This window comes from Pistacia vera, unplaced genomic scaffold, assembly GCF_008641045.1.
Source record: "Pistacia vera cultivar Batoury unplaced genomic scaffold, PisVer_v2 Contig338, whole genome shotgun sequence".
In the NCBI taxonomy this organism is placed as follows: Eukaryota; Viridiplantae; Streptophyta; class Magnoliopsida; order Sapindales; family Anacardiaceae; genus Pistacia; species Pistacia vera.
The window spans coordinates 2,080,697-2,092,125 of NW_022196155.1; the positions used below are offsets into that span (position 1 = coordinate 2,080,697).

At 33.6% G+C, this 11,429-nt stretch overlaps 1 protein-coding gene across 1 annotated transcript; it reads right to left on the reverse strand.

Annotated features, from left to right (window-relative positions):
* Positions 1–2,161: 2,161 nt before the first annotated feature.
* On the reverse strand, positions 2,162–4,921 carry LOC116137957 (terpene synthase 10-like). The gene is made up of 7 exons (XM_031423651.1): positions 4,641–4,921; positions 4,270–4,534; positions 3,721–4,099; positions 3,336–3,557; positions 3,092–3,230; positions 2,735–2,983; positions 2,162–2,476 (listed from the first exon to the last, which is right to left on the reverse strand). Exons 1-7 carry the CDS (start codon positions 4,875–4,877, stop codon positions 2,162–2,164), a joined length of 1,806 nt encoding a protein of 601 aa, XP_031279511.1. The 5' UTR covers positions 4,878–4,921.
* Positions 4,922–11,429: the final 6,508 nt, after the last annotated feature.

Genomic DNA, 11,429 nt, shown 5'->3' on the forward strand with positions numbered 1-11,429 from the left:
TATGGACAAGTAATATGACACGTCATAGGTGCCAGGTCATAGGACTATCTCCATGATGGTGTCTCTTATTTTTTTTCAACAATAAATAAACTTATATTTTAATTAAATCTCAATAAAGATATGTTGTAAAATATTGTTGAACATATATTTCAATTGTTCCGACTCAATTTACAAAAATATGAGCCATTAACTTTTAAATTAATTACCAATTCATTTAACAATTATATTTACCGGTAGTACCTTTAATCTACACAAGCAAAAAGTGAGAACCTATGCCCCTGTTTGTTAAACTATTCTAGACCATTATTCTGTCATCTTACTTCAATTAAAAAATAGGATATGTGTTTGTTTACTTATTAGGCAATTCCAATATGAAAATTAATCCAACTCAAATAAGATTTTTTGTCTAAAAATGAAAAGAGGGTGAGACTTGTTTTTCAGGTTATCCAACTCTATTCAATTAAAAACAGTTTTCTTTCACTCCTTCCAATATGAAAATTAATCCACCCAAGCTTTCCAGCAACCATTGCCAATGGCCACCGTTGACCAACGTGGTCGGAACGATAAGTGACCAATTGGATCTAGCTGGTCGTACGCTGATCTAGTCATTTCCTGCTAGATCAACTATGAAAATGACTAGATCTAACCCAAAGATTTGGCCGAGATCTGGTTGTTAATGACTAGATCTATCAAGCCATTAACTATGGACAGATAGATATGGCCGTGAATGACGGCTAGATATCTGGTTGTTAACAACGGCCAAAATCTAGTTGTCAATGGCTAGATTTTAGCTGTAGATCTGGCCGTTTCTAATTGAATCCACGATGGATCTAGCCAAAAATGACCATATCAGCGCATGACTAGTCAGATCCAGTCGGTCGTGTGCCGTTTTGGCGACTGTTGGCTGTTGTCTAGCTATGGCGGCCGACTGTCCTCTTAAGTGGCTGGGGTGTATTAGTTAATTTTTAAATTTTTATTGTGAGTGTTTAGCTAAATTAACAAATGTAAGGAGTTAAAAAATAATCTAAATATTTTCAGAAAATGTACCAAACAACTATTCTATCTTAAAAACCTTTTAAAAAAAAGTACCAAACAACTATTTAGTATTTTATCCAACTTTGATATAATTTTTAGATATTTACCAAACACATTTTAAGATTAAAATCCATTTCGATTTGATTCACATCAACTCAACTTAAAACACTTTTTCATAGTAACATTTTCAAAAAGTGTAACAAACAGGTCCTATGGTCTGAATTATCTCGTCCCATAAAATTTTAAAAAAAAAAAAAAAAAGGGAATTGCTATGAAACAGGAGACAAATTTATCATGGCATCAGTCAAGCTAGAAACGGGCACAAACCAGAGCCCATTTGATCCCCCCCCCCCCCCCCCCCCCCCCCCCCCCCCCCCCCCCCCCCCCCCCCCCCCCCCCCCCCCCCCAAAAAAAAAAAACGTTATTCTTCTGCTTCATTTCTCATGGGCATTTTGGCCTTAATATAAAGTGAAGACAGCTGTGAAATTCACACTTAGAAATAATGGGTTTGATTGTCATGAGAATTCAACTTTGTTATTGAAGCAATGCATTTCTTAACATGCAACTTCAGATATAAGAAGAATTTTTGTGGTCACACAGGTCAAAAAAGAAAAAACTTTTATTATGTTCTGTCGAATTAAATTACAAAAATTATGATCCATAATTATCTTTTCTATGTGGAATTTACACAAAAGTCTAATTATAATCTATCTACGTACAATATATCAATTCCATTTCATTGCTTAATTAGATGAGAAGTAAAAGATAAAAAAAAAAAAAAAAAAATAACAAAATGATTCAATTTTATTGTGTCTAACATTTTATTGTATTGCTCAAGAATTTATAACAAATGTGAGGCAAGCTATCCCTATCCCGGTTCTACCATCGAAATAAGAGCCATTTTTTGATGCCCCACAACTTCAAAACATATATTTTAGCTTTTAGGACGTAACAACATTGTAACAGTTATTTTCTGGATAGAATTATTATGACGCCAGGCCTCTCGCATCGTTTTGCAACTCTAGAGTTGCGCCACAACCACTTTCGAATGTGAAAAATGGGAAGCAATACATTTTTATTCTCTTACATTAAAAATAAAAGATGAAGAAAGTTATCTCAACTTTCATCATTTCTTGTAACCATCTCCATTAATTAATGGAATGGGATCAACAAATAATGACATTATGCGATCTTTACTCGACTCTTGAATAGCATGTCCATCTCCATATTGGTACACACACTGAGCCACCCTGTCTAGGTTCATCGCAGTTGTAATAAAAGTTTCTGGAAAATGAGGGTTTCCAAGCCGGTCTTTATTCATCTTCATCCATGTTGCAACAATCATTTTTTGTACGTGTTCACGAGCCTCTTCTTCAGATGCTCCAGTTTCATGCATGTAACAGTTGATAGATTTAGGAACATCCCCTCTTGCTATCTCGTGCTACATTTGAAAAATACATAGAAGTAAATATTTTACCAAATAATCAAGAAGCAGTAAAAATATTTTATAATCAATTAGAATTTATGAACACCTCTTAGAATATAAGCTTTTACCTAGAGGGACAAGATTTATGATTGACAGTTACAAAAAAAGATATATAATAAACAAATATATCTTAATAATAAATAGATTAATATGTGAGCTCATGTCAAAAAAGGATCATATTTTAAAAAGGAAAAGTATACATATAAAGCTTACCGATGACGTCCCCATGTCGTCTGCAAGTCGTAAAATGATTCCTGACCAACGAATTATATCGCTACATTCTTCCAAGTATTTCATGGGCTCCTTTGGTAATGGATTTGTACTTGAAAAATAGGCATTAATTAGTACCACAGGTCCTGCTACAGAAATCCATGCATTGTCCATGTATTCTTCGAGGGTTGGGGTGTAACCATTCTTATACCACTTTGCCTCCACTAAATAGGCTTTGCATAAATCTGCCCACTGAAATAATTTATAGTGATATCAATCAATAATGAATCACATATAAATCTATAACATTAAAAAATTATGTTTATAATATATTCTATATAAATAGATAGAATTAATTACCGCTTTCTTTAGATAAGGAATAATGTCAACTGCGTGTTCTTTGACAGCATCAAAACCCATTTCGTTTACGAAATTGTAGAGAGCAAGAAAAAATATCTTCATATAGTGTGGAAGTTGGTCAATTCTATCGACATTCCATCTAAATAACAACGCAAATTATATATATAAATTTCATGTTGGGAATAGCTAATTGCAGAATTAAATAAATGTGTATAGATTGAAACTCGCGTGGCCTGGCACCAACCTGTCAACAGCATCGGTTAAGAGTTCAAGTTCATCCACAGTGCCATAAACATCATATATATCATCCATAATCGTAACCAAAGAAATGACCACTCCAGACATACTCCTACAATATCCATACTGAGGTTCGAAAAGCATCCCCAAAGCCCAAAAGAGACTCACCATCCAGCTATCCCGTGCAAAACTACTAAATTGATCAGCAAGACCCATCTTCTTCCACTTCCTTTATATAAAACAGAACATCATCATGTGTACAAGATATATAAGAAGTTCCAATGATTTTTAGTTTATTAATTGCTTTTGTATATATTTATGTTCTAGTTTTATGTTTAGGTATAAAATCAGCAACTATATCCACTTTTAATTAGGTATAGATAGCCTCTTACCTTGATGCAGACTTCACATCCTCTTGGTGCGTTGCTTGCACCATGTTAAAATCGAGTTTAGCAAGCTCAAGCACGATACTGTTCATGTCGGGTCTTGTCTCATATACATCTATGAACCACCTTGCCTCCAATCTTATCATCCTCCAATACCGTGGAAGCTCCAATTCATGGCTCACTAGAGTGGAAAGATATTGATCTTTGTTTTCTTTCACATATTCCTTGAGGTAGGAAGTTGTGAAATTTCTAACATCATCAAAGATGGCATTCTCTCCTTCTTTCAAAAGAAATGCAGCTTCATACATAGATAAAATTCCTTTGCAATCATCTTTGAGGCATGGCCTGAAGTTTCCTTTCTCATCCCTGAAATTGTCGAAAATTTCTGGAAAAAGGATGAAAGAATGAAAGTGAAATGAATTACTTTTTCCATCATGTTGCACTGTAAAAGAATCTCATGTATCCAATAAATTTTATGTAATTTGGTAGAAAATTTTTGTATAAATGAATATAAATCGCAAACTTTTGCGTATGTTATAGACATATATTATATACCTGTGGGTATATCATAGCCATGTTTTCTTAAAAGTCTGAATTCAAGAGTTACTGCATGTAAACTTTCTTTTCTTTGCTTATAATTGCTGGAATTATTGTTGTGTATCTTATTTAGGATTCTCTTTATTTCATCCTGAAAGTGATAAGATACTCCAAGTCTTTCCAAGTCATCGATCAGCTCTAGTTGATTTAAAGGATCCACCGAATTAAGCATCAGCCTAACTTCTTCCTTAAGCTTTTCAACCCGTTTGGTAAACGGTTCTCCCTGCATATTTCAGAACTAATTAATTTTAATAACTTATAAATACAGATGCGAACCATATGCTTCTATAAGTATAAGCAATAAAAGTTAATTGACAACAAAAAAATACCACATAGTTACTGGTGAGTGATTGAACATAATCATGGGACCAAATGGAAGGTGGGTAATTGGCTGATCGTCTAACAATGGTTTCATCGGACGTTTTGGTTGCAGCTATACATTTGAGTACTGATCTACCAGCTCGACCAACGATGTTGCTGGATGATCCAACTAAGGAGCTGTTTAAAGGCGGCAATCTTTTAAAAGTTAATGAAGGCGGTGAAGTAACCTGACAATAAAGAGCCATTTTGATTTAGGAAGGTTATTCAGGTCAAGTGTTGGATGGAATGACTTGTACGAGGTTGTATTTGCACTCCCAATGCCTCTATTTATACACACGGTGTGTTACTGTCAATGTCAAGTACTAGGTAATCATTAATAACGAATAACAAAAGAATATGACTTTAATGAAACCTAACTAACACCTCCCAACGAAACGATGTGACATATTAAATCCTCGTCCCCACCTCATCTATCTTGCCAAATCTAGGACTTAAGAAGTCATTGATTTTACTATCCTATGATAAGCCACCTATACCTGCGTAGTAACTAAATCCTAAACATCTCTCTAACCTGCATCGTGAAGTAATATGTTTGTCTTTAAAATATGAACTTGTAATTATACTTATCACAATATTAAACAAACTTCCCCAAAGCTTAGAAAAATTTTGAATTGGTGAGAAGTATCAAAGTTCACGTTTAATAAATGGCAGCTTAAAATAGTTGTTTCCCAGATATTCTTAATAATAATTCATTTACGTATTTATCATGCATGCTTTGTTTTTGTTGACTTTTCAGCTGTAACACATTCATCAATTTGAATCCTTTTAACGTGGGTAAAATCTTAACACAAGTAATAGTGTTAAGTTCTCTAACAAACGGTTTCATGTAAATTAATAAGGTAAAAACTATTAAACCTTCAAAACTACTTATAATCAAAGTATTCATTATTATTCTATATAACCAACTGAAACGATCTTTTTTATTAATCTAAATATCATTTCTTTAGTAAATTAATGAAGATTGGAAGTACCATGGACTGGTAATAAAAAAGAGTTCTTAACAGCTAAATGAATTATATATGCACATTGAAATGAAGATTGGGAGTACCATGCACATTCAAACCAAGGAAGGCCCCCCTCACCAAACGTCAAATTAAAGGACCAAAACATCAAATTAATCAAGGAATGTGGAAATCAGTGTGTTCGAGAAATCAGCAAATCATTTATGCATTTTAAATTGAATGAATGAGAAGTATCCAAGTTTACAATGAAGAAATGATTCTTAAGAAATGAAGATTTAAACAGTTTGAAGGAAATCTGTTAGGATTTCAGATTCAGATGAGTTAAGAAGGTCTAACAGTGGAAACTGAGGAAAACTATTAAACCTTCTAAACTAATTATAATCAAAGTATTCAATATTATTCCATATAATCAATTGAAACGATGTTTTTTTTTATTAATCTAAATATCATTTCTTTAGTAAATTAATGAACAGTGGAAGTACCATGAACTGGCAATCAAAAAGAGTTCTTAACGGTTAAAAGAATTATATATGCACACTGAAATTATAAGTATGATGCTTTAGGCTTACTTTCTTTAAATGAACCAAATTAATCAAGGAATGTGGAAATCTGTGTATTCTAGAAAAAAAGCAAATCATTTATGCATTTTAAGTCAATCATCTAGGATATAGCCCCAACTGTATCATATTTACTGGCATTCAAGACACATGAGCAAAATAAAATAAGACTCATAAAATCATTTATGCATTTTAAATCAATCATCTATGAACCTGAGTTTGAAAATTTACATCCCTTGTGATGCAAACTATAGCAACAAAAATATTGTTAGAGGTAAGACTTAAAAAATTCATGTAACAGGTTGCCGCCCAATAATTCAATTGAATTATTATTATATTGAAATTGTATTTGGACATATGTGTAGTACGATAATAAAACAAAAAAAAAAGTTTGTGAATCTGATTAATCTTAATATGACAGGACATATTGTTGGGGATTGGTTAAACCACTTTGGTTTTTTATTACCCATTTTAAAGCGTAGCAGAATATTTACCAAGTAGATTAAGACATTTCCTGTTTTTACCCCATCAAACACGAGTGTTAAAAGTAAAGAATACAACCATATACATGGTTAAGCTAAATCCGCTTTTAACCTACATCTATGGGACCTTGTCTAGATCAAAGCAATCCATTAAGTTAAAATCACATCACAAGATAATGTTTAAAGTTGATCGAAGTTATAGTAAAAAGAACTCTCTGTTCAACTTTACACTTAGCACCACACTCTGAATCCTTAACGTGTAGCAACTTCTTTGGATCTTCTTCACACTGGGAGCACACCCGAGAACAACTTGTGAAACACCAAGCTTCAAGCAATGATGCCATGCACCAGCATCATCAAAGGAACCATGTTCCAAGAGCCATCAAGTCTATGTTTTATATGGTGAGGTTTAGGCACAAAATGGAAACTGAACCTTGAACCTTAATTAAGAGAAAGAATTAATACTCTAAGAAATTCAAGGTAAGAATGAAATAAAAGATCAAAAGGTTAGATTCATTCATGCAAGAAAGAGTATTATATAGTGAAATGTTTCTTGTCAACAATATGGTGCCACGTCAGCCAATAAGGGGCTGACCCATGTTTGTCCAAATAAGGAAAATATTCCTTCTTTTTGTTTGGACCACAAAATAATTGGGAAAGATAACTTTATTCCCTATGACTGTCTAAGCATATTGTGATATATGTAAAAAGGTCCTAAAAAGCAAGAGACAAAGATAACCAATATCATTTTCCCTTTATCAGACATGAAACTTGTGCTGGGTCACAAATATCTGAAGCAAGAGTGTAAGCATAAACTGTTGTGCACACACATTTGAAACGAACCAAGCCAAGACATAAGTCTGGCAACCTGTGTGCACGTAGAATTGATGTGCAGACACACAACTCATAAGTTTGACAAGTATGAACAATCCACATTCTCCCCTTTTGTCAAACTTATGAATAAAGAACATAACAAAGGAGATCAGGTGCAAACCTATTTCAATCAACCAATTATGACCTTCAGATTTGCACAAACACAAACACACAAATAGAATAATCAAAACAACACAAATGTAAACACATAGTTAGAAGATAAAACAAATAAAACAACAAGGTAAGATAACTAAGGAGTTAAGAGAGAACAAAAACTAAAAATAGTAGGAAGCAAAGTAACAAACTCCCCATGGAGAGATAACAAAAAATTGGCAAAAAAAAGATTATAAAACTTGAGATAAACTCTCCTCCATGCTTCTTACTCTCCCTCTTTGTTCATAAAAGACTTTTGAGAGGGTAAAGAAGAGTGACTAGCTTTCCTTTTCATTCTACGTGTTGAAGGGGCAGTGATAGTGACATGAGAGTCTTCTACTTGAACTTTTGGAATTGCAGCAAAGGAGTTATCAATAACTTCATCTTGAATTAGAGGGACATCATTAGTGCGTACATGGGAATCTGTTTGAGCAGCTGCATCTTCATCTCGAGGTTTTCTTCTTCCTTATCAACAATGTCTTCCTCATCTTCATCAGCTGTCTGTTCTTCTTCAACATGAATCTCAAGAGCGGTATCTTTAGTAGGCATGGCAGAAGCAAGGGTGATAGTAGAAGCAACTGGAGGAACATGAGGCACCACATCTTGATCAATTGGTTTTGTCAAAACAGTCTTCTTTTTCTTCTTTTGCTTTTCCTCCAGATTATCCTTTAATTTGTCCATCTATGACCAAAGAGAAATGTGAATTCCCTTCACATATTGAAGGATAGACTCCATTGAAGTTTCCAAGTCCTACATGGCAACAAAAAGCTTGGATTGCCAAGTGTTAGTCCTAGTTTGATTGATTGAGGAAGATGGGGGCAAGTTCCTTATAGGCTGTCTAAAAGACTTCTTGGTAATAGTCTTTATCTTCAAAACAGGTTCCACTTCATAGGATTTTGGCTTGTAAGTGGAAATGATCTTGTAGATTAAGGAAGGAAAACAAAAAATCTGCAAAGAGTGAGTTGATTGTGCTACTACTCTTATACTAGTGAAAATCAACTTAACCAGGTCAATGTTTTTCCTTTAAGCAATTCCATAAAGAAGTCGTTCTCATTCTAGTCTACCAGTGGAATTGTGCATGGAAGGAGATCAATTTGTCAAAGAGATTTTAAACAACAGTCTATAAAACAGTATGAGCATACCAGGCTGAAGAACACCAGTTTTCAGCCAAATAGCAACTGAACCACTAGTGATGACTTTGACAATTTTGTTCTAAGTCTAAATTTCAAATCAAAATTCTTTTTGCTTTTCTTCAAATCAAGAGCATCCCTAATAACATTCTTCGTAAACATAACCCAACGTCCTCTAAAATAAACTCTATCATTATGCTTGTTCGAATTTGGATCAGCATTGTCAAGGCCAAAATTGGCATGAAACGCTTGGATAAGAGTTTGGACAAGGGCAGTCAAACCACTAACAGTCCCAAACCAATTCCTTTCTTTCATCAAAGCATGGAATTCACCAAAGTTTTCTAGTCTAACATTTGCTTTACTCATAGTTGTTTTCTTGACAATATGGCTCCTAAATCTATTCTCAACAATAGGTAAAAAAAAAGATTTTATTAGACGAAGGCTCCTCCATAACAGCTTTTCCTTTCTTTTTTACCAATTCTGCTAGAGTCAGAGACTTTGAAGGCATGCCTTTTGAAGAACCTTCTTTGTGCAATTTCAGAGTGGCTATCGGTGTGTTCTCTAAGGCATTGTCTAACTTCGAAGAGGATTTTTCAGGAATCTTCTCAGGTAAGGCAGATGCAGACTTCTTCTATGAGCATTTTGAGCTTTGGTGATCACTGGAAACAGGGGAAGAACAACAAGAGGTTGAGTGATTTGATTCATTCTCTTGACTTCCCTCTTTAGAATCTGAATCATTTGCTGGAGGAGTAGGGTTTTTCAGTGGCATTTGACTGTGCAATCTTGCCTTCTTCATTGTTAATAATACATTTCCCAAAGATTCTTCTCTTCTTTTTGGATCCTCCAAAGCTTTATTTCTTGATTCCATGTGAAAAAAAGAAAAAATCAGTGAGATTTTTGAAAGAAAAAGAAAATAGTGAACAACTAAGAACACAAGTGATGCAATAGGGTTTTAGAAAATGAAGACTGATGCAAAAACAAAAAAAATTAGGACAACACATTTATGGTAGGCGGTGATTCTGAATCGCATAAAATAAGTTATACCAAAAATAGAATTATATTCTAAATGAATGTTCATATGTAATCATGTGAGCACACAACATCCCAAAAGAACATTAGAAATTTTCAAAAGACTAGATTTTATTGGAACAAATTTTAAAAACACAAAATCTAAATGATGAAATGCTTCACATAAATTTTTTAGAATCAAGACAATCAATCTATGCAATTTATCCTAATAAATCAAAATTTTCAATCTTAAAGAGGCACGAAAACTTATAAGGAAGTTGTCAACATTATGCAATCAAAATAACACTTCCTTAATCATCCACAAGTGAGATAAATTTCCAAAAGCTTGTCTTAGTGTGTGGTAGTGTCCTCAAGGGGGCAAAATGACACATTGGTCAATTTTAAATTTTGCAAGAGAAGCTCCCCCTTTCCTCATGCCCAACAATATTTTGCATTTTTTTTTCAGCAAAAAATAAAGATTTTTCTGTTCATTTTTTTATTAAAGGGCAAATAACTCTCATAAACATAACCAAAATGTAGCTTTCACACTTGCAAAAAGGTAGTCCTCTTAATGGTAGATTTTCCAAAATATAAGGGTTTCTACAAATCAGAAAATTACTCAAAACAACTTTCATACTTCATGCAAGGTAGCTCTTTCATAATGGTGACAAGAATGGACAATCAACTCATGGTGCCATAAGTTCATGTTATAGAGAGAGTCTCAGTGGACACAACATACCAGAGTTAGCACATAGATAAGAGAAAATAAATGACAATTAGAATGCTAGCACAGATCAAGGAGCCTTGACAAACAAAAATAAAAGTAGCATGTTCATGCTTTATTCATCAACTAAAATGAAAAACTATTCAAGTTGAAGTAGTCCAATGGACTTTCTCAAGAAAATAAAAGTATCATAGTCAAGTGCTTTTATAAATAAATCAGCCAATTGAGATTTTGTGTTCACATGAGCAAGTGCAATGATGTTCTCCTCAACTAACTCTCTAATGAAATGATGTCTAATGTCAATGTGTTTAGTCCTAGAACGCTGGACTGGATTCTTAGAGATGTTAATGGCGTGTAATACTTTCTTTCTAACTAGTATACTCATAAAATAATCATTAAAACTCATTGAAAATATATATATATAGACACACACTTATAAATGAATAATAAAGTATGGGCCCATATTTAACTTTTCTTTATATACAAATATACTCAAAATGGCAACGTGACAGTGTAGCCCAACCCGTCCACTGTGCAATGTTCCGTGTGACCGCAACTCACCTATTACTTGCAAAAACATTAAAAACAACAGAGTGAACACTAATTGCTCAGTAAGTAAACCTGCTATGCTATCCTTCTCTCTCCGTTGCTTAAATTCCAAATTTTCTTTCCTTACATCTCATTTCCTGATTATTCTCCATTCCTTCTCTATTTTTCTCTCTGTTCTTCTCTCTGTTCTTTCTCTATTCTTTCTCTGTTTTGCTCTCTGTTTTGCTCTTTTTTTATTTTTTATTTTTTTACTACTCAAGATAATGAGCATGGTACTATGCATATTCATAATGCAAACG